The 23,897-nt window shown below is 42.1% G+C and overlaps 1 protein-coding gene across 2 annotated transcripts; it reads left to right on the top strand.

The window, feature by feature from the left end:
* Positions 1 to 655: 655 nt before the first annotated feature.
* Positions 656 to 23,110, top strand: LOC105015707 (intraflagellar transport protein 43 homolog A). 2 transcript variants are annotated; one of them, XM_010879053.4, is made up of 10 exons: positions 656 to 754; positions 1,148 to 1,249; positions 1,372 to 1,377; positions 8,693 to 8,763; positions 13,518 to 13,556; positions 14,344 to 14,390; positions 21,167 to 21,239; positions 22,234 to 22,309; positions 22,485 to 22,547; positions 22,830 to 23,110. In XM_010879053.4, the coding sequence occupies exons 1-10, from the start codon at positions 710 to 712 to the stop codon at positions 22,938 to 22,940; spliced, it is 633 nt and encodes a 210-aa protein (XP_010877355.2). In that variant the 5' UTR covers positions 656 to 709; the 3' UTR covers positions 22,941 to 23,110. The 2 variants fall into 2 exon arrangements, with proteins under 2 accessions (XP_010877355.2, XP_010877356.2); XM_010879054.4 differs by lacking the exon at positions 1,372 to 1,377.
* The last annotated feature ends 787 nt before the right edge of the window (positions 23,111 to 23,897 follow it).

Raw genomic sequence — 23,897 nt, 5'->3', positions numbered from 1 at the left:
CAAATGCCATAGAATATTTGAGCACTCATGCTAACATTGCAACAAGAATTTCTTAAGACTTTCTTATTGGTTAGGTTTTACAGACAGATCCACCAGACTTTCCACCAATGTGTACAGAAGTGGGAATGAGATTACCCTGAGTCACATGGACATTTCCAGCAGGATAATGTGCTATGTCAAAAAGTGTGAATTGTTACAGAATGATCTAGAATCATGCAAGTGGGTTTAGTTATCTTAAAAGGGAGGTTAATATAATTTTTGACCATACATGGACAATTTGTTTGGGTAACCAGGCATGAATATAGGGCATTACTGTAAGAATACACATTCTAACATGGACATCAACTTGAAGGAATCAGTTATTTAAATGTAGTCAACTGGGTTTGAATTCTGAATTAATTTGCTTTCCCTCCTGCTTGGTCACACGATCACGACTTCAGCACGGAGGATCAGACAACTAGTTATACTGAATTGTACTATTTCAACATGGTAATGGTTTCAACAGTGCTGCCCATAATGGCACCGACTTAAAAAGGCAGGAATAAACAGATAATAGACCTTTTCCCATCTCTATAGTCCTCGGTCTGTCTCTGGGGCTGAGCATGGACCACACACCACGCCCCCTAGCTGGTGTCACCATGGAGACGGTTTCTTTGTGTGACGCTCTGGATCTCCAGGAAGTGGAGACCTCTGTAAACGCAAGGAAAAAATGGACGATAATCTCCAACTCGGAGACAGTGGAGTTGTGAAAAATGTGAGTTATGCTTTCAGCTTTTATACAGAATATATCACTACAGAAGTATTTAGCGTTTGGGATTCCATGGCAAACATTAAACTTTATGGCGAGAGGATAGCTCTCTTTTCCAGGAATGCCTTTTCCAGGCAGCTAACGTTAGCTTGCTTGGTAGACAGTTATCTTGCTATATGCAATAATCTGTACGTCGTTACTAAGTAGTTACTGTAGCTGGCTAACAGTGTAGTAAGCATTACTATCAAATTAACCACAGCAGGTATCAGCCAAGGGTTAGCCAGCAAAGCGTCATTTCCTAGCTAATGCTTGAGAGGTACCGCTCTCTTCATGTTATTTTTATATTATGTTTTAAATGATCTTAGCGACTTAGCTACTCTAACTACGTATGCTTTTTAGGTTGCAAAGTTGGGTCGACGGGCTCGACAGGCTGCAGAGCAAACATCCCTTGAGGAATCTAGACACGTCAGGAAATCCTCTTCTTCCACGTCAACGGGAGAGGTAAATATTGATGCATTTTTAAACTGTACAAAAAACACATCACTTATTACGACGGCCATTATGTTTATTGTACACAAATGTAACCTATATACATGTCAATAATTTCTTATGCTTGAACCCAGGAAGAGGTAATGTATGAGAACACTTTAGTAATGATAGCATGGTTTTGCAGTATTCTTTTTCAAACCCCGCAGAGTAACATTATACCACATTATATACAGTAACTCATAGTGTACCCTGGACTATAGCATGCTCAATTCCTAATACATTACATTATATAAATGTAGATATTCTAGCTGCTAGCCAGATCTTGCTTTTGATCCCATGAAAAAGGATGTTTTGCATGCTTTTACCACTGATTCAAGCTGATAGTTGAGCGTTGAGCTCCAACTACTTTTGTCCAGGGCCAGGCCAGTGTGGGTCAGTTGTGCTCACATCAGATGATGATATCTCAGTGCTTCTCTTAAAGGTCTACATCCCTAGAGTTGGGAAATGTGTGATCATTTGCATTGGGAGGAGAATTAAATGAGCAAAACATTTTAATTGGTGAGCAAAATCAATCTATGTATACAGCTACATATACCGGTTTGTACTGGAGGAAATTGTTTGAGGAACATTTATCAAAATAGCAATGCAAGTTTAAATACCATTTGTGGTGAATATTGTACCTTTCAAGGTAATGACATAATAGAATTTTAAGAGGATTGCGAAATTAGGTTAACTGCCCTTTTTTGCGTGATACCTTCTCCGGAATAGTTTTTGACATCGTTGTTTACTTTTGAAGGCAAAATAGTCGCAACAGAAATGAGAAAGTAGTGGTTGTATTGGATTACAGTTTTTTGTTCAACTGATAATAATCTAGTTGTATTTTACTCGTTCTTTAGCTGATAATAGTCTGGTTGTATTGGATTACAGTCATTTTCCAGTTAAAAATAGCCTGTGGTTGTATTGGATTATTTTCAGTACCCTTATTTGCATTGGTAACTGCTGTCCCTTGACTTTGACACCATGAACTCCTGGCTGGGATCATAGCTTGAGACCGTGGGAAGCATCAAAAACATGTTTAATCTTGTAGCAAGGATGGACTGCTAGCTATCTACTTACTTACTCAGCTGTCACCTCTGTTTGGAATACTTCACTGTGTGGTATAACGTCTCTTAATGCAATGAAGTGATACTCTGCTCTGAGCTGCTTTTATAGATATAGGCATATTACAGTAAAGTAAATCCTTTAGATGTGGTTCATTTTATGTAAGATGCTGTTCATTTTATGTAAAAAAAAATGTTTTATGTAAAAGTTGAGCATGCAATTTTTTTGACTTCAATGTTTCCCTGGTTATACACAGTGAATACCTTTTTTAGGCAAAGTATATTTCCCTACTGCAACCGATGCCATAGCGACATGTTTTACTTTTTTCAAATAAGTCTAGAATATTTATTTTGTACAGTATTGCCAATTCTGTAACTCAAAATAAATAAAATACTACAATTGAATAAAAAAAATTGATTAACCAAATATGTAATTAATGCATTTTAACAATGAATCATGTCCGATCAGAATTGTAATTTAGTGCATTAGGAAACCATTTTCTAATGATTGGATTATGTACTATTGTTAACATCCATTTGTTTATAGATGTTCATTGTTTGGTCTCAGTAATGCTTTTTTTATGAAAGTTGTTGGCTAGTGACGAATGTCAGCAAGAAAGTTTCTACTGACAAGTGCTCCTTGGTTGATATTTGTCACACAAAACCTAACGCAGAGAAAATAGCTTTTAAACATCTTAAAATGTGTGAAGGAAGGGTTAGGTAGCATCATTATTTTGGTACAATATTAATATCCAATATTAGGATAATATGCACCGATCAGCCATAACATTATGACCACCTGCCTAATATTGTGTAGGTCCCACTTTTGCCGCCAAAACAGCCCTGACCCGTCGAGGCATGGACGAGGCATGGACTCCACTAGACCTCTGAAGGTGTGCTGTGGTATCTGGCACCAAGACGTTAGCAACAGATCCTTTAGTCCTGTACGTTGCGAGGTGGGGCCTCTATGGATTGGACTTGTTTGTCCAGCACATCCCACAGAAGCTTGATTTGATTGAGATCTGGGGAATTTGGCGGCCAAGTCAACACCTTGAACTTGTTGTTGTGTTCCTCAAACCATTCCTGAACCAATTTTGCTTTGTGGCAGGGTGCATTATCTTGCTGAAAGAGGCCAATGCCATCGGGGAATACCATTGTCATGAAAGGGTACACATGGTCTGCAACAATGCTCAAGAAGATGGTATGTGTCAAAGTAACAGCCACATGAATGGTAGGACCCAAGGTTTCCCAGCAGAACATTGCCCAAAGCATCACACTGCCTTCTCCAACTTGTCTCCTTCCCATAGTGCATCCTGGTGCCATGAGTTCTCCAAGTAAGTGACGCACACACACCCGGCCATCCACATGATGTAAAAGGATACGTGATTCATCAGACCAGGCCACCTTCTTCCTTTACTCCGTGGTCCAGTTCTGATGCTCACATGCCCATTGTAGGCACTTTCGGCAGTGGACAGGGGTCAGCATGGGCACCCTGACTGGTCTACGGCTACGCAGCCCCATACGTAACAAACTGCGATGTGTTGTTTATTCTGACACCTTTCTATCAGTACCAGCATTAACTTTTTCAGCAATTTGAGCTACAATAGCTCGTCTGTTGGATCGGACCACTTTTGATAGGTATTGGACTACTTTTGATAGGTACTGACCACTGCAGACCGGGAAAACTCCACAAGGGCTGCAGTTTTGGAGATGCTCTTGACCCAGTCATCTAGCCATTACAATTTGGCCCTTGTCAAAGTCACTCAGATCCTTATACATGCCCATTTTTCCTGCTTCTAATGCACCAACTGACGACAGAATGTTCACTTGCTGCCTAATATATCCCACCCACTGGCAGGTGCCATGATAACCTGTTATTGTTCATAATGTTATGGCTGATTGGTGTACGTTTGCATGTATATATATTTTGTATGCTGATGACTCAACTTGAAATCTACAGTTTTTATTCTTAATTTATTAAGAGAAATCATCTGAGACCAAGGTCCCCTTTATAGCTGAGCCCTGTATTACGACAATAATAGTTTGTCTAATGTTTTATAAATGATCGTAAAAGATAATTCATACCACGTTTAAATTCTCTTATATGCACTCAAATGTTTAATTTAGGGTTACTCCAAATGGCGTGCCGTGATTGTGGGACAAAATATTCAAAAGCCGAATAAACAAGCTGACCATGTATGGTTACTGGTCACATGACATCTTTATATAAAATCATCAACTGATGCCTGGGTCAGCTAGAGGTATGGGGGTCCTAGCTGACTGAAGTATACAAAAGACAGTGATATACGCAATTTCAGCTGATTTTAATTGGTTTGATTATTCTTGCCTACATACAGTGCCTTCAAAAAGTATTCCAGAGCACACAGGACCTCAGACTGGGGTGAAGATTAATCTTTCAGCACAACAACCACCCGAAACACACAGCCAAGACAATGCTCGAGTGTCTTCAGCCTAAGGCCCAGCCAAAGTTAAATCCCATTGAACATCTGCTGGGACACCTGTCGAAGTACAGTGACAATTCTGTGTGACAGCTTGATAGGATCTGCAAGGAAGTATAGAAGAAACTGCCCAAATCCAGTGTGCAAAGCTGCTAGAGGCTTTCAAATCCTTTGAAATCTGATTGTATTTAGGGCTTTACAGAATCACTTAATTTGATGTCAGGTGAAGGCAAAAAACCCTTGTTCAGGATTTGGTATGTGATTACTTAAATCTGAACATAGTTAAAACCACCTAACCAGGGCATTGTTTTCTCTTCAATATTGTAATATTACAGAAAAAAGATGTTGGCAATGTTAAGCATTTTGATTTAGTTTTGCTGTGTGCTCGGTGCATAACATTCATGTAATTAAGGATCTTCGGCTGCTGTGCTTGAAATATTTAGCCCTGTGAAAAGGATGTGTTGGCTTGTTTAACAAAATACAGCGGTTAAAGTTTTGCATACCAAGCATGGCCCGCTGTCTGTGACTTGTCAGCAGCACAGGGACTAAAGTCGATGGGGCTGATCGTATGTCCTTTGCTGTCAATTATGGAGAAGCAAGTAGATTTTTTTGAAAGAAAAGGGCATTCCATCTGCATACACCGCACAAAGCAAGCTCATCGACCAGCAGATTGCCGCCAGGGACTTTGCTTTTTTTGGCATACCAGATATGTTATGTGAGTCAAGTGGCCACGGTTTCTCCAAATGCCATAATTTTCAGAGAGACTGGTAGGAGTCATTGTTGATGACGTGCCCACTGTACGATTTTGAAATCAGAATGAATGGTAGGTAGCTTATGTTTTGTGTCCATACGCACTTTGGGGTTCGTCTAGGAGAGCCGGAGAACAGACATAGCAGGCCTACAATGTAAACAAACAACATTATGTTGCTGCACAATTGATTACTAAGCGAGGACTTTTTGTATGGAAGCCAATCGGAGCATGTTGATTTTTGTCCAGATACAAATTAATTTTTAGAGCATCCACAGATAGCAGTCACATTACATTAGCACAGAATCTGACATTTGGTGTCACAGACTGGCTTAGGTTATTAGGTTGTGCTTATACAAGTTTGATGCGGGTTACATCCTGGCAATGTTTAAATTCACGGTCTCTTTCCAGATTCTCAAGGCTTGCACAGAATATCAATCTACAGTGAATACAGGTGGTTGATGTTAACAATGCTCATTGAATATTCAGCACTGTATTCAAATAACAACATGAATCTACCAATCCAGGTAGAGGAATTGGTGGGAGCTTTACTCTGTTCTACTCTGTACAGTAAATCTCATTGTGCGGGTGGAGACAAAGATCTCTTCATTATATCCATTATCTCTGGTTATGCTGAATGGCATTGAATGAATTGGCAATATTGGGACCTAAGTCTTTCAAGGATAAACATTTAATTAAGTCCAGAATTTTCACTGTATCATCTCAAACCAAAGCAATTTTGCCCTAAAACTTTTGTTCATTAAAATTTTTATGTGTCAAATTAATATGTGTATAAACTGACAAATAATGATGGTTTAGTCATTATGATTAAGTTTTCATAAAAATTGGAAAAAAATCATATTGGATCAATACCAAAAAGGACTAAACATGTCATTTACTCATTATAAATTGGGAAACATTAAGAGGCAAAAGATCAACTGATGTACTGTATTGAACCATGCTTATTCTTACAAGCTGTTGCTCCTTTTCTTCCACAACTGTACACGGGCATAATTGCTTAAAAATTTTAATTTGAAAAGGACATATAACAATGTGAACCTCTACTCCAAAGCATTGGCATTCATGGTATGGAGGTCTTATTTGTCCCTGTGAATGGCAAACTGTAAGTCAGCCAACATTCCCTGACCAGGGATTCCAGTGAAGCTTTAGCGGTAATCTTCCCAAATTAGGCCAACTTCGCTAATGTAGAATCAGGATTCTCGCGCCCCTAGTGACCTGCCGTTCACTTGAAATGCATTTTTTTCCAGTGGCGTGCGACTGGGTAGGTTTATTTATCAGCCCTGGTCTGCTCTTCCTATAAATACCCACTAATTGCTCACATTCTTTGCATCCTTTTAAACACAGGATGAACTGCATTCTTGATGAACTCTTAGTATGAGTTGTCAACCACAAGGGTCTAATTCTTGGACCTTTAGAAAAGTGTAGAATGGAAATTAGTAGCCAAACTCTTAGCTATGATGACCTTATTGCCTTTCTTCACTGTACTGCAGTTATTTTCCTATGACTGCAAAGCTCATATATGGTCATACAGTCTTGTGGACGTTCCTCAACGTGCCATATTGTCTTGAGTAAAACGTATACACTTGGGGGAATGTTAAAATACTGTTAGTCGTTGGCATGTTAATGTTAGTTATTTTCATGTTCAAAAAAGTAATTGCAAGCTAAAGATAAGCTACACCGTCTTTGCCATCAGAATTTAACCTGCTCTTATGAACTCTGACTCACGTAGAGCCCTCTGAGCATCAGTCTTGTTAGCAGACTGTAAAAGCCGGGTTTACTCTGAGGAATTCAACTGCTTCAACAAGCTGCCAGATTCGTCATTAATTTAGACTCCCTTGTTCTTGTTGAAATTCCATTTTTTACTAATTGCATGAAATGACTTGTTCAGCCTCAACCCCTCCTAATACTAGCATCAAGCTTCCCCCCTCCATCTCTAGACACTGACATTCACATTTATTAATGGGTTTGGTGAAGGAACCAGATTATTTCCTCTTTCATGTCAAAAGAAAGAAATTCCTCCTGGCCACTGTGTCCTTTGCAGACCCAATTTGGTAATGAGAATGTTGTCTTTATTTCCAGATTCATTTGCCTGCTGCCCACCCTTGTGTGCTCTGAGGAATTATTTCATTCAAGTGCTTGTCCCTGACTCCCCGGGCCCTGGCCTCTGGTCTCAGGACCAAATCCAAACTCAATTGACTATTTTCAGTACTATTTTCAGAATCAAAGAATGAGAGGGTCATTTTTTCCTGTGAAGTTATTTTAGGTCAGACTGAAGCCCCGGGCAGTGCTCTGTGTGGCCGTTCCCACACTCTATAGGTTCATGCTCTGTGATTTGACTACAGTTAAAATCATATTATAAACCGGGGAGTTTGAATCCGGAATGCTGATTGGATGAAAGTAATTTATATGACAGTATGACGGGTGTCACATCACTTTTTACTTTTCTAACCACATTGATAGCTGGTTTATAATAGCAGAATGGTATCTCAGGGCCTTGTGGCATATTGCCAAAATACCATAGCTAAGTGCCTTATTCAGGCACACCACTATGCATTGTATTTAAGAACAGCTCTTAGCCATGGTATATTGGCCATATACCTCGCACCTACCATTTTTACTTACTCAAACATGTTCTGAGGGCGGAAAGAAATTGATTGGTTCAGGCGACCACCCAATTGAAATAGAGAGGAGGCGATTGCAATGTCTTGCCAGAAATGTGCAGCTGTTAGTAAGATGATTAAGTACAACAAACATACAGTGGATTAATAGAAAACAAAAGAAAATAATGAATACAGTGGGTTTTGCCTACACCTAACAAGCTCAGATTCATGAGTGGTTTGTGTTTTAAAAGTCAAGAAGGATAGCTGACTAATCTAAAAACATAGGGTGTGCTCTGTGTTGTAGTATGTTTAGCAATGCCGCATACCTTTTCTTTTCTTTCTGATTAAGCTTGATCAACATTTTTATTTTCTCAGGGATTGAGACTCACATGCTACAATATCCTATTGCATTTTTTGTTTGACATTTAATGCTTCCCACTGTTTGTTTACAACCTATGTGTATAATTTAATATTTGGTGTTGTCAGACTCCTGTTATGCCTGCCTTTTATTCTCTCTCTCATCTCAGGGACCCCCTCCTAAACCAGCCCGCAGGCAGGGAGGCTGGGCAGAGGAGAGTTCTGGGTCTGGGTCTGCCAAGTGAGTATTTTCTCTTTGCACAACTCACCTTCTGGATAACCTGCCCTCAAATTCTCCAATATGCACATCTCTGGTGTGTGGTGGATGTTCGTTTCTTACTAATGATCTCCCATTCTGTAGAAAGAGAATAGGCTATTAATCAGTGCATATTCTTTACACTTTAGGCTTTGAGTCAACAATGTTCTAGGCAGCCTCTCTGAACAGTGAACTCCACATTCATCTTCATCTGAGCTGGTAGACAGTAATTGACATGGTTAATGTATCAGCCACAGGAGGGCACTGTTAGTCAGCTATCGGCTTCATCACAGGGGTTAGACCACTTTATCACCTCTTACGATTGCTGTCTAACTAACACACGCTGCCCGATAAACAAACTTGCTGCTGTGAATTCATTAGTAACTGAATGCATCAATATTTCCCACCCAATACACACGCTGTCTGGTTCCGCTGAATTCTCCCTCAAAACAATACTTTTACTGTATGTCTCCCTATTGGCTATCAGCGTGACTGTGTTCCGGGTGGAACAGGCTCTCCAATGTTCCAGATGGCTCCATCCAGCACTTTCCTCCACTCTCTGTGTTAAGGAGAGCAGGGGAGATGCATAAATCCACACGTTAAATTGAACAAGCTCATTCAATTGGGTTTATTTGCATGGTTTTCTGCACTGTTAGTTCTAAGTCAAGAGAACAGCAATCTCAGTTTGTCTTTCTCACTCTGGGAAGGTCAGAGGGTCGCTTCCTTGTATTGGGGTAGCTCGTCTTGATTCCTGCGTTTGAAATACAGGAGGTGTTAAAGGTTTCTCACGTGCATTGATCCTCTCTGAAACAAAGTAAGTAATGGTCCCCCCGGAACCGGCAAGGACTTTTCCCCTTCAATGTCACCCCTCATGCTCAATCACTGCCGCCCTCCTTCCACTAATCCCAGTGCAGAAATCCCAGGATTTGTCGATCTATCACTCCTAATTGACACTAAATGATCTGTCAGTTTATTGATGAACCTTTGAAGCCAGGTTGTCACAATATATTTTATCCCTAACAACTTTTTCCAGACAGTTTTACCATGTCTATCACTTCAGCCTACATGAGTCTTAATCAAGAAGCCTGTAATGTGTGTTAAGTGTGGCCGGCCCCGCCCCCGGCGCCAGCCACACAGGACAGGACACACTCCAAGGGCAGTAAGGTGGGCTCCCTCAGCCCAGCCATCTCTGATCCGCAGCCTCTCTGTCCATCAGGGTAGACGTTAGAAAGGGTCACACTACTTCTGTGGCTACTGTCGCTGTTAGAAGCATACAAAGATGGAGAACATGAATAGAGCAACATTATGTGTTTTTATTGTCTCAGTGAATAGGTGAAAAAAGGCGGAGTAAATAAAGGCTGAATGAAGCAATATGTAATGGAGTAGAGGTCACGTGACACGGCAGTGATGGTCTCCCCAGCATAGACTGGAGGGTGTTTAAGGGGCTCTACTTCATCTGCTCCTCTGGGCCAGGCCCTAAAGACAGGTGGTCCAGGGGGTTGGCTCTGCCTGGACCCTGGCCAGTGTTTGCCACCACTGGTCCCCAGCTCCCTGTCTGAGAAGACCGTAGCCCTTTTTCAGCCCTCTGGTGGCTTCAACCTCAGAGCGTATGCTGATGCACTGTCTATTCAGGAGCCAGATATGATTCATGGATGATGGAGCATTCATTAAGTGAACATATATACAGTGGATATAAAAAGTCTACACACCCCTGTTAAAATGCCAGGTTCTTGTGATGTAAAAGAATGAGACAAAGAGAAATCATGTCAGAACTTTTTCCACTTTTAATGTGACCTAGAATGTGAACAATTCAATAAAAAAACTAAACTGAAATCTTCGAGGGGGAAAAATGAAAAATAAAAACCTTACAATAACCTGGTTGTATAAGTGTACACCCCCTCTAATAACTGGGGATGTGGCTGTGTTCAGAATTAACCAATCACATTCAAACTCATGTTAAATAGACGTAATTACACACCTGCCATCATTTAAAGTGACTCTGATTAATCACAAATAAAGTTCAGCTGTTCTAGTAGACATTTTCTTAGTTGCATCTCAGAGCAAAACCCATGGTCTGCAGAGAGCTTCCAAAGCATCAGAGGAATCCTATTGTTGAAAGATATCAGTTAGGAGAAGGGTACAAAATAATTTCCAAAGCATTAGATATACCATGGAACACAGTGAAGACAGTCATTATCAAGTGGAGAAAATATGGCACAACAGATACATTACCAAGAACTGGACATCCCTCCAGAACTGATGAAAAGATGAAAAGAAAACTGGTCAGAGTTTTACAGCAACATTAAAGGAACTGCAGGAATTGCTGGCAACTACTGGCTGTGTGCTACATGTGACAACAATCTCCCATATTATTCATATGAATGGGCTATGGGGTAGGGTGGCAAGACAGAAGCCTTTTCTTCCAAAGAAAAACATCTAAGCCCAGCTGAAATTTGCAAAAACAACAAGTCCCACAAAAATACTGGAAAATGTGTTATGATCTGATGAAACCAAGGTTGAACTGTTTGGCCATAATTCCAAAAGGTATGTTTGGCGCAAAAACAACACTGCACATCACCCAAAGAGCACCATACCCACAGTGAGGCATGGTGGTGGCAGCATCATGTTTTGAGCCTGTTTTTCTTCAGCTGGAACCGGGGCCTTAATTGGGGTGGAGGGAATTATGAACAGTTCCAAATACCAGGCAATTTTGGCACAAAACCTTCAGGCGTCCGTTAGAAAGATGAAGAGGAAGTTCACCTTTCAGCACGACAACGACCCAAAGCACACATCCAAATCCACAAAAGCATGGCTTCACCAGAAGAAGATTAAAGTTTTGGAATGGCCCAGCCAGAGCCCAGACCTGAATCCAATTGAACATCTGTGGGGTGATCTGAAGAGGGCTGTGCACAGGAGATGTCCTCGCTATCTGACAGATTTGGAGGGCTTTTGCAAAGACGAGTGGGCAAATATTGCCCCGTCAAGATGTGCCGTGCTAATAGACTCCTACCCAAAAAGTATTTCATTATACTTTATCATCTCATTGAGAACAGTTTTAAATAATTAAATTTGATTATTATTCTGGAAGCATTTAACTTTAATAAGTACATTTTAAATTCTCTAAGTGTCCAATTTAATATCTTTTTTCATTTTTTTTTATATTTAAATGCTAATAAAATATAATACATTTTGACATTAAATACATTACATTTCTATAAAATATTAGCAATTCAAATCATTTTATTATTTAAAAACATTCAAATGAAATTTCACATCAGAAATGTCTTTGTAGGGCAAACATTATTTTGCCATGCAAAGCATTTTTATATTGCAGTATGTTTGGAAAGCCAATAATTACCAAATGTTTTTTCGTTTTGTTTTTCATCATCAAATCTAAGTTTATTTAGGTAATGCATACTTGAACTTGAACTTAAAATATAGATTTTGTTATCGGTAGCCCAAATAGTTCAAGGAAAAAAGGAAACTAATGAATTAAAAAGCATCTCATCAAAAAGTACTTTTTTTTACCCTTCAAACGATTTACTTCTCTCTTTCTACCTTTTTTGGCCAGAAATATAAACATATTGACACACCAGTATAAAATAAATGACAGAGTGTCAAAAAATCTATAAAGCCTATATTATGCTGAAACACTCATGTTACTAACTTGTTGGTCTAAATTCATGATAATCTTTAAAAGCATTGTCTTTCAAGTTTGTATTTAAAAATCATAACACACCTGTGATCAGAAGTACCTGAAAGTGCTGCTACATCTCTTGAGATATATTAAATATGAAACTCTTAAAAGTAACCAAAATTATTGTTGTTTACTGGTTAACATAGACGGTTTCAAGTAACTGACCCTACCTTTGCAATCCTGGTCCAGAGAAAACTACAGGATGTTTCCTTTAAAACCAGTAGGGGGCACTCCTTAACTGGGAGAGCCAGGGAAAAAGTGCCATGCATCGCTTCTAAAAACCCCCAGAAACACTCATATTTTAAGTAACTTTGTAAAAAGTTGTCTTCACAGCAAAACATACCCACAGCGTTGTGGTCTAAAATGTTCAGATTCTCCCTGCCTTGCTGGTGGTTAGATTGAAAAAAATGGACAGTAGCCACTTTTTGTGTAATAGCGTCTTTCCCGGGTTCTCCCGTGTGAAACTGTAATTCTTCGAATTGTGTGTTGAGGTGAGAATGTGTGAAAAGACAGGGATTGGGTTGCTGTGTGTATCGGGCGTGCCGTGCCAGTCAAAGTGTGCTGTGTAAATGGAGAGTCTTAAATCAGCACTGTGGTCGTTCAGGGGAAGTGACTGACGCATCAGAGCGATAGAGGCACAACAGAACTAGCTTACACATTTCTCTTAAGAAAACCATTTGTCATTGGGTTGTTAGTGAAAATGTAATTGATGTTATTTATATGGTAGAAACATTTTTATTTTTATTTAGACTATTTTCACAGTGAGTTGCATTGAGACCAAGGGCTTGTTTCGCGAGAGAGCACTTTTACACAACTCACACAAATAACACAATTTCCAAATGTAATATCATAAAAAATATTTCACAATCCATTCCAGAAAACAATCACTTTATTCTGTGAAGTTGAACTCCCCAAGAGGCAATAGAACATCAGGTTGCAGGGAACTAACTGGATTATTTCGTACATGTTGCTTTATTTCTACTTTCCTTTTGTATTTCTTTGTTGCAAAGTGTAGACATGATGTTCTCCGTTGGTTCCTTAGGTCTGGAAGAAGACCGGCCATAGTGGAAGACATGGAAGAGTAAGTTCACCTAGTGTTTATCTTTTCACTCTGCGTTATTTTCCTCCGTTGTTGATTAAATTGCATAAATATTGTTAAAGAAAATACTGTAGCAAAATTGGACCAATTTGAGTGTTGGTTTGCGCAAAATTGTCTGAATTGGAAATTGCAATACTTTGAGTTTGCCCTTGGTTCCAACTAATCCTCACCTTCCAAGAACAATCACTTAGCATGATTAAAAGCCAGCCTGCCTGAGATGTCATCACTTTTATTGTTGAAAGCCAAGTTAGCCTGTTATTTTATTTTTTCCTTGCTGCCAAGCTTACATAGTAGGCATTGAAAAGACAGTAGTGAAATGGCAGAGACTATAGTGCATGGGGCGTTTTACTCATGACGGCTGAAGCCCCATGCTTAAACAGCAGTGTTGGGACACCAGCTTAGAAAGTAACACAGACAGCGCATCAAAATAGTCCTTTGATCTATGCTCTCTTCACAAGCAGCCCATCTCAGTAGTAAGTCTGGTGCTGTGCCATGTTTGTTTTGATGTATCCTTGGGAGGGAGACTGTTGGGGTAGCTGATGCCCGGGGTAGTTCCACTGATGATGCTGAGCCTGTAGACACAGTCCCAGTCAGCCTGCAGCAGACCGAGCCAGAGACAGCCACCTATCAGGCTGATCTAGAGGCACACTCAGGCCACAGAAAAAGGCCCATCATCAAAGCACAGCCCAGTCCGAGTCCGGCTCCCTGTGATGACCTCACCACTGAAAGCCTTCAATAATTCATACTCTCCCACTTCCTGTTTCTGCAGTCGACGTCTGCGACCGCAAACCCCCCAGGGCTGGGATGATGAAGGAGGTAAGAGCAGCCTTGCATCCCAGTGCCGCGTGTCTTCTGGCGGGCACAGACGATTCCCTCCATAGCACATTCATCCACTGGAAAAAGAGCAGATAAGCAGCCTCTAGGCTCAGCGCTTTCTCTGACACTCCCTAGTCCCTACATATTTTCCTCTCAGTGCTACAGAGGAATCCTGGGGTGGAAATCTACTTTCGACCACCTAAGGTGAGACACTAACCAGATCGCACAATCATTTCTGATGAAAGGGACGGGTGAATGTGTTCATTTAATGTGGTTAGAGGTTTATGCCTATGGGGATCGCTGGTAATCCCCCTCATTCAATGACATCTCACAGAATCCTTAAAAACTGTATTAATTACAAGAGTTAAGGGTCTTTCCCCCACTGAGTATTTAACGTGCCCAAGTTCTCTTTGCCCACGCCAACGCTCGAACGCTTACACACGAACGGCACACCACGTACGAACATGCGCACACGCCGGGGCAGGTGCTGCATAACGCAGATCCAGCGGGAACACTCAGCGCTGTCGCTTTGACTCGATCACCTCAGGGCCTGGCTCTCCGCATCACAAACAATGTCAGGATAGAGGGGGGACATTTGAACAAAGCACAGCCTGGGATAATGGTTCCAGTCCTCAGCACATCAGCAGGGGAAATAATGCTAGATTGCCTCAGCAGGGCAAGGAGTAGCGAGCCCCTGTTAGCACTCCGCGGGCCCACATTATTTACCTAAGGAGTTATATACATACCAAGGACAATGGCTTGGCTGCCTGGCTGGCTTTGTATCAGTTGCTTTTCTTTTAGGTGACGTATTGACATATTAATGAGGAACCTGAAGCTCGCTGTCTGCGGCTGTCGTTGCTACTCTAATGCATGCATAATTAAATGAAACACACTGACCGTTCTTCTGTTCATTTAGAAGCTTAGGCGGCTTCTTAATCAAAATTTATACTATTCACACGTTTCATTTTCTAGAGTGTTATGTTTTGATGTTATGAACATCAATCCTGGAATTAGATTGACACCATAATGTAAACATTTTATATCCTCTTTTAGTTTTATGGTCACTTTGTTTTTACAAAGGCTTTTGATTTTACACGCACACACACACACACACACACATACACAGACATACATACACAGTGGCTGAAAGGGTCAGTTATGTGGAGACCCTGGTGGTATGGTTCTTACCCAGTAAATGCTGCTGGAAAGATTTCCTCGGTGGACGGAGACCTCTTAATACAGTGCCAGGGGCAGGGGCAGTGGAAATTGCAGTGCTGAGAGTCAGCGAGATAGCCCCTCCGATCTTGATTATATCCCCCACCTTATCCCTTATGTCCACTGGCTAGAGGAAAGGACCAGCCCCTGCCCCCTTGTCCCCCTCCACTCTCGGTTGGCCTTCGCTCCCCTCACTGCCAGACCAAAGCACTCATCTCTTTTAAATCTCATTTGTCTCTCTCATATCAATTCACAATGACTTAACTGTGTACCTTGGAGAATTAACACTAATCAACACGAATCAACAGTGTAAACTGCACAATTGGTAGAAGAATAAAAACACATTTTCATAAAAACACAAGATACAGTGAAGAGACACGTTGGGGTTTGTTGGTCTGTCAGACAGTGTCCCTCAATGTCTGGCAGGCAGCAATGTACAGTAGTGCTCTGCCAATCCACAGCCCTCTGTGTCCTCCTGCAAAACCTTGGGCAGGCTATTCTCACCAGAGAGGTCTCTGAAGCCTTCAATAATGTTTTAGAGACATTTTTGTTTTTAGATTTTCTCCAGAAAGGCCTTTTCTCTGTAGGGAGCTATGTTTGTTCGACTTCTTATTTGAAGGGCTGTGCTCACTGAGGCTGTACTTTGTCTTAGGTTTTGATCAGTAACCATGGTCAAAAAGTTATTTGCTTTGTGCTTGTTTCCCAATAGGTAATGTGTTTTTTACTGTGTTGTAATATGATGTATTCTGAGTGATTGAATATTCTGGTCTGGGGCTTCAGTGTGCTAGCCAAACAGTAGTGGGGCTATGAGAGTGTTTATTTTAAGTGGTTCTAAATTATTATATTTTAAATAAAATTATTAGTTAACATGGGCATAATTATGCTCTGCATGCATTGTTATTTAGTTTTCCTCAGGAAATATAGGAGAATCTTACAGAACTTTGTTTAAATGGGGTGCTTGTATATACAGTGGGGAGAACAAGTATTTGATACACTGCCGATTTTGCAGGTTTCCCAACAGAAAATCACATTGTATGATTTTTAAATAATAAAAAATCCTTTAGCAATTTTGTTAGCTGATTTAGCAGGTTTTCCCACTTACAAAGCATGTAGAAGTCTTTAGTATTTTTATCATAGGTACTCTTCAACTGTGAGTGACGGAATCTAAAACAAAAATTCTGAAAATCACATTGTATGATTTTTAAGTAATTAATTTGCATTTTATTGTATGACATAATTATTTGATACATCAGCACACACTGCAACAGGGACTTTGGCCCACTCCTCCATACAGACCTTCTCCAGATCCTTCAGGTTTCGGGGCTGTCACTGGGCAATACAGACTTTCAGCTCCCTCCAAAGATTTTCTAATGAGTTCAGGTCTGGAGACTGGCTAGGCCACTCCAGGACCTTGAGATGCTTCTTACGAAGCCACTCCTTAGTTGCCCTGGCTGTGTGTTTCGGGTCGTTGTCATGCTGGAAGACCCAACCACAACCCATCTTCAATGCTCTTACTGAGGGAAGGAGGTTGTTGGCCAAGATCTCGTGGAACATGTCCCCATCCATCCTCCCCTCAATACGGTGCAGTCGTCCTGTCCCCTTTGCAGAAAAGCATCCCCAAAGAATGATGTTTCCGCCTCCATTCTTCACGGTTGGGATGGTGTTCTTGGGGTTCTACTCATCCTTCTTCTTCCTCCTAACACGGCGAGTGGAGTTTCGACCAAAAAGCTCTATTTTTGTTTCATCAGACCACATGACCTTCTCCCATTCCTCCTCTGGATCATCCAGATGGTCATTGGCAAACTTCAGACGGACCTGGACATGCGCTGGCTAGAGCAGGCTGACATTGCGTGCACTGCAGGATTTTAATCCATGACGGCGTAGTGTGTTACTAATGGTTTTCTTTGAGACTGTGGTCCCAGCTCTTTTCAGGTCATTGACCAGGTCCTGCTGTGTAGTTCTGGGCTGATCCCTCACCTTCCTCATGATCATTGATGCCCCACGAGGTGAGATCTTGCATGGAGCCCCAGACCGAGGGAGATTAACCGTCCTCTTGAACTTCTTCCATTTTCTAATAATTGCGCCAACAGTTGTGGCCTTCTCACCAAGCTGCTTGCCTATTGTCCTGTAGCCCATCCCAGTCTTGTGCAGGTCTACAATTTTATCCCTGATGTCCTTACACAGCTCTCTGGTCTTGGCCATTGTGGAGAGGTTGGAGTCTGTTTGATTGAGTGTGTGGACATGTCTTTTATACAGGTAACGAGTTCCAACAGCTGCAGTTAATACAGGTAATGAGTGGAGAACAGGAGGGCTTCTAAAAGAAAATCTAACAGGTCTGTGAGTGCCGGAATTCTTATTGGTTGGTAGCTGATCAAATACTTATGTCATGCAATAAAATGCAAATTAATTATAAAAAAATCATACAATGGGATTTTCTGGATTTTTGTTTTAGATTCCGTCTCTCACAGTTGAAGTGTACCTATGATAAAAATTACAGACTTCTACATGCTTTGTAAGTAGGAAAACCTGCAAAATTGGCAGTGTATCAAATGTTCTCTTCACTGTATATACATTTTTAATAATTACTGTTACCTGTGGTAAAAACAGTTGTTAATTGCAAATTTTTCATTCTTTCAATTGTGCAAGTTAACCTTTACTGCAATAGTGGTATGTCTGTTTCATGCAGATGCATTGGAGAATACTCAGTAATAGAGTTCTCTCTCTCTCTGTGTCACTGATCTGCTGAATATTGTCCCATAAGCCTTTTTTTAAAATGTAGTCCGTTCCTAGGTGATCATCTTACAGATTCCTTGCTTAGATTCTAAGCGCAATGCCTGCCTGGTGATGGGAGGTGTCCCCAAAGTCGCTGACTGCGGCGTGCCTGCCGGGAGGATGTCTACATTCACAGCAAATTATCCCCTTTTGATATTTACATGCTTCAGCGAGGAAACTTGCCATGACCATGTAATAAGGATACGCTTGACCCAGTGGCCGCTAGACAAAGCAACCTTGATAGATGTCCAGGCTGGTATGGGGAAGGGAGGACATATCTGAGCCAGTGTTCCTGCAGTACTCCAACAGACAGCTCCTTCGACTGGAGTTGCCCTTTCCTTCAGAAAAACACTGGCTCGTTTGCTGCTCCTGTTTATCTCTTCTTTATCTCCAGTAATAGGTTGAATTTGAAGGTCACTTCAAGATGTTGTTCTGTTTTCACTTAATGAAAGTTTGCATATGGTGAAGTTACAGTTTAAAGTGTCATAGAATAGTGTTGATAGTGCATTATTGGCCGAGATGTGGTAGGGGGCGGGTTGAGGGAACGACCCAGGAAGCTATTTGCAAAGAGCTGGACTGCGAAGCTTTTTGATGTCATTGCGCTAAGACCATTAAATTTGATTGGGGGTCCAGGGGGGACAAATTCTGCTGAACGCTGTGCTTTGTAAATGAGAGGACAAAGTGTCACAGGGTCCTCATGAATATGAAATACACACTCCCGCATTTATTTGGATATCAGAAACACAGATGAATCTTGTCTGCAGCAAAACGAGTGTGGCATTTTTATTTTGTTTAATTAAAAAAGAGAAAGGACTGATTCATCAACTGACGATGAGGTTTGTTATCTTTGGTTTGACCAGGTTTTTTCCCAGTGTTTTCATCAACTGAAGAATTTTTCAGAACCCTAATCATTTTACTTCAGCTTACTTTTCATGTCCTTTTTATCTTTGCTGAATGATTTGCTCAGACAGTTACTGCATAGGAGAATATTAGAGACTAAACCTCTGAGAGCATCTTTATTTTGCAACCACCTGGGTATTTTCCTGCGAAGCATTATGAAGGAACATTGATGCAGATGTACAGATATTTCCTTCCATCAGATCGTAGCTCCATCTTCTGGCCTCTATTTAGCTCCTATATTGACTTTTCCCTCAGGGCGCAGTGCTGTGTTCAGAGATTACCGACATCCCTGCTCCCTCCCTCTGGCTGGCTGCTCTATCCCAGCCTCTCCACTGACACCTAGCAAATTGTCTGTCTGGAAGGAGCCACAAGGAAATGTAGCAACACTCCTCAACAGCCTTTAACCAAAACCAGTGGGGAAAAAAAGGCAAAAGCTTAGATGTCGGAAGGGCGTGTGGACGGCTTCCTACTCTGTGTTTAAATTTGGTCGTTTGGCTGACAGCCTGACACTCTCAACAGAGTGACTTACAGTTACTGGTGATTCCATGCGTTTAGCCCAGATACATATTTACGATTGTTCTGTACAGGGAGGAGGGGGATGAGTGAGCCAATTGGAAACTTGGGATGCTTATGCCTTGATGGAAGCCCGTTTGGAAGTTAAGCCAGGACACAGGGGTTAACACGCCTATTCTTACAATACGTGCTTTAGAATCAGGACATCCTGAATGACATCACTCTGCACAGAGTAATATCCCCTCCACTGGACTGAGGCATTTATATTAGACCAGAGGGGAGAGTGGCCCTAAATAGGACCAAACCTGCTTAAGGTCTGAGACAAAGCAGCCTTGGGATGCAGAGTGCTATGCTGCTTGGCAACACGTTTCTAAACTGTGTCTGTGGCTTTGATGTTGACCAACATATCTGTAATTGCAAAGTTGACAGTTAATTGGTCAATTTCAGTTGTGTAGATAGGGGAGTCCTACCTCCTTTGAAAGATTATGTAATACAGTTGTAGGTAGTCTGTGCAATATTTTGTTGTGTTTGTTTGTGACATTGTTTACCTAATTAATTTCACTTTAATTATACAATTGGATTTAAGTGGCTTTAACAATTCATTTGTCCTATTACCTCCCAATCTGTCTGCGTGGCTGAAGCTCCCCCCTTTTCCCTCTGTAACTAAAGTCCATCTGAGATCTGCTGTGAAAGTTAGCCTTGTCCTTCTTGGGAGCAGAGCCATCCTCTGTCCTGTTGCGTTTTGCCAATTAAAGCGGGTTCCCACTGTTTGAGCAGCGGGCTGGCGGCTCCTGGCACCGCAGCCCCTGCCAGGCCGCACCGTGACTTCCGACCCCACACAGATGGGCCCGCCAGCAAATACTCTTGCACATGGCTGGACGCCGCTCCGGTCCGAGTGGCAGAGTGGACACGGAGGTCGGCCTGCCGGCCACTGTGGGTCCTGGGGGGTGGGTGGCTCTGACAGGGCCCAAATGCTGGGGTAGCGGGGGGTGCTTTCCGGGGAGCCCCTGGCCAGCGCCCCTCTCGCAGCAGGAAGAGCTGCCGCCTGGCCTCGTGAATATTCATGGCCGCATGGCTACTGTGACAGGGCAGCTCTACGGAGGATGTAGAGAGAGAGTGGGGAGGAGGGGGGAGGGAGGGAGGGAGGGAGAGAGAGAGGGAGGGGAAGAATCAGGTGCCAATTTACTCCCACACACACTCACACTTACACACACATACAGTCAAACTGTGACAGCAAACACAAAGAAGACACTATCTTTGATGTGTTCCATGTCCTGTATTTTCTGTCCATGTCCAGTGTTTCATGTCTTCAGGCTGTAGATGCAGAGAGAATGCCGTTGATGAGTTCCTGATGTGTTCTGGTGAATGTCTTTTAGATATACCAGTGATCCCAGACCTGGAGGAAGTACAGGAGGAAGATCTAACCATGCAGGTGGCAGCCCCCCCTAGGTACTGTAACCATCGCTCACGCTTCCTTTCACTCTTACTCATAGTTGGCCTCTGATCACTCATTCTTTATTTATTAATACCGTCTCACACACCGTCTTGTAAACACACACACACCGTCTTATAAACACACACACAGATACCATCTCATACACACACACACACCGTCTCATACACACACACACACACATATTCCGTTCTTTTTTACCTGAAAGCTGATGTTCATATATGATCAGACTGTCCATCCCTTTGGTTGGTGCACGATCCAGCCAAGCCTCTGAACATTTACAGGGACATCTAGGAGAGTAGAAGATAAGAACGCAGGGGTCTGGGATGGTGGCTTTGACTGTTACCTTTCCTACTCATCTCCTCGTGGCTTTGAAGGTGTCTAGGCATATTGTGCCGTTATGCGGAGATAACACAAAGAGATGTGATTTATGGGGGTCTGTTAGCGGGACCCTTACCAAAGGAACCCTTTGATTTGCATGGTAGTGAGAGACACACCGACATGTGTCCGCTATGACAGTGCTGTAGGTTATTAGGCTGGGGCCCGCTCTCTGTGCAAGATAATATCCACATTGAACTCATTGAGGGAGCAATGTAGCGTGTAATGTGCGGTAAGTAGGACTGGCATGCACTGCTAGGCCCCGGACACTTTCCTCTTAATTCTGACTACAGATAAGCAGCTGGGTTTCAATTTAAGGCTTTTACCACTTGGCGCTCGTCTACGGATGTCTCTGTTCTTCTGTAAACTTTCTGAGCCCGGTGAGCGATACCTCCAACTTCTGAGGAGATCTGTGTCTCACAGAGTGATACTTCCAGATTGCTCTCTGGGTCAGAGCATCTAGATTGTTCAGGTGACTTCTAGTGACCACTTGACTGACATATTCAGGCTAGTGAGAAAAGACATAATAGTAACATAAACAGTAACTAGTATGTGTTTGGTGATGTACATCTGTTATGGATTATCTTTCTTTGTGTTCATCTTTCTCTCCAGCGTCCAGGTGAACCGGGTAATGACTTACAGAGATCTGGACAACGACCTTATGAAGTACTCTGCCTTCCAGACCCTGGTAAGACAACTCATGTGGGCCACATACAGCCAGGGCCCAACAGAACATTTATTTTTAGATTACCTCTGTTCCTTATCGAGGTCCTTTTAGGATGGATCCAGTATCATTCACCTCTGTCTGAACGGTGTGTTTCTGTATGCTCGGGCGTTCTCATAAGTTCTCTGCCTCTCCCCAGGATGGGGAGATTGACTTGAAGCTCCTCACCAAGGTTTTAGCTCCAGAGCAGGAGGTTAGGGAGGTGAGTGAGTTCTTGCATTTCTTTCTACTGTATATTCTCAGTGTTACCTGTGAGGCAGTGTCCAGTTGTTTCTGGAACGTCAGGGGGGGTTGACCCCCAGGGAATCTAGATTTATGATGCATGCATTAACACGCTCTACTCTCTTGCTCTCACCTCCCTTTAATCTCTCATCGTCTCCTTCTCACCTCCTTTCTCTCTCTCTCTCTCTCTCTCTGCCACCTCCCATTTGTCTTTCTCTCTGTACATCCCCCCCTGTCTCTCTTTCTCTTGGTTCTCTTTCAGGAGGACGTTGCTTGGGACTGGGATCATCTGTTCACAGAGGTGTCCTCAGAGCTGCTGATGGAATGGGATCAAGGAGAGAAAGAGGAGCAGGTTCCTCTGTCCGTCTCATGAGCCCGAGCCTTGCCAGAATGAGACGGCGGACCTGGGTGGGTGGTGCATGTCCACGCTCCGTCCATCAGATGCACGTAGCCTGCCTCATGTTGGGGTTCATCTTGCAAATTCTGTCTCTAATTCCATTGCAAAATGTATTTATTTTTTGTAATAAAGTTAAAATAAAATGTTTGAAGTCTTTTCATTAAAAGTGGGTGTCCTTGGGAGACCAGTGAAGCGGAGAGACAACTTGTGTGTTGGGTGTTGTACCCCAGTCTCTGGCAGGGAGCCTCATGTGAGTATGGACCCTGCTATATTACCGCTGGACACCAGATCTGCATATTAACTACAATTTACTTGCTTTAGTCGGTTGCGAATAAAACATCTCATTTCAATGTGTGACATTTCACTGCACTGCTTCAGTTTGACTCGACCAAAACGACTATAAGACAATTTAGCTGTTTCTTTGGAAAGCCTCCTAAATTAGCTGATGCAGATAAAAAAGCCTCTTTTTTTCCTCCATGTGATTTATCAACCATCCAGCAACCTCTGTCAGAAACAAGTCCAAGGTTGATAATCAGCTAAGCTGAAATCCATTTGATTGTGGTCAAATGAACATTGTTCATTAAAGCCCACAACCTTACTGTTATTGACTGTGCCATTGACTTTATCTTTCAGCTTTTCGACAAGAGCAGCCCCTTCACCATTATCTCAAATGCATTGAACACACTTCCTATTGACATCTGAGGGATTTGCGTACATTATGTAAGGAAGACATCTTAACAGATGGCTGGAGGTGTCCACATGCATGCTTTCCCCGGATTTAGAGAGCAGCCATTCATAGAGACCCGACAATTGAACCTCGGAAGATGCAGTAATGTTGCACACGGTCCCAAAGCCCAATGTTACTGATGTTGGATGGTGGATGTCCTCTGCCCGTATTAATAGATCAAGTATATACCTAAGATCACACAAATG

The sequence above is a fragment of the Esox lucius genome, chromosome 15, assembly GCF_011004845.1.
Source record: "Esox lucius isolate fEsoLuc1 chromosome 15, fEsoLuc1.pri, whole genome shotgun sequence".
In the NCBI taxonomy this organism is placed as follows: domain Eukaryota; kingdom Metazoa; phylum Chordata; class Actinopteri; order Esociformes; family Esocidae; genus Esox; species Esox lucius.
Note: the sequence above shows the minus strand (reverse complement) of the source record. Positions and strands in the feature narration are given on the sequence as shown.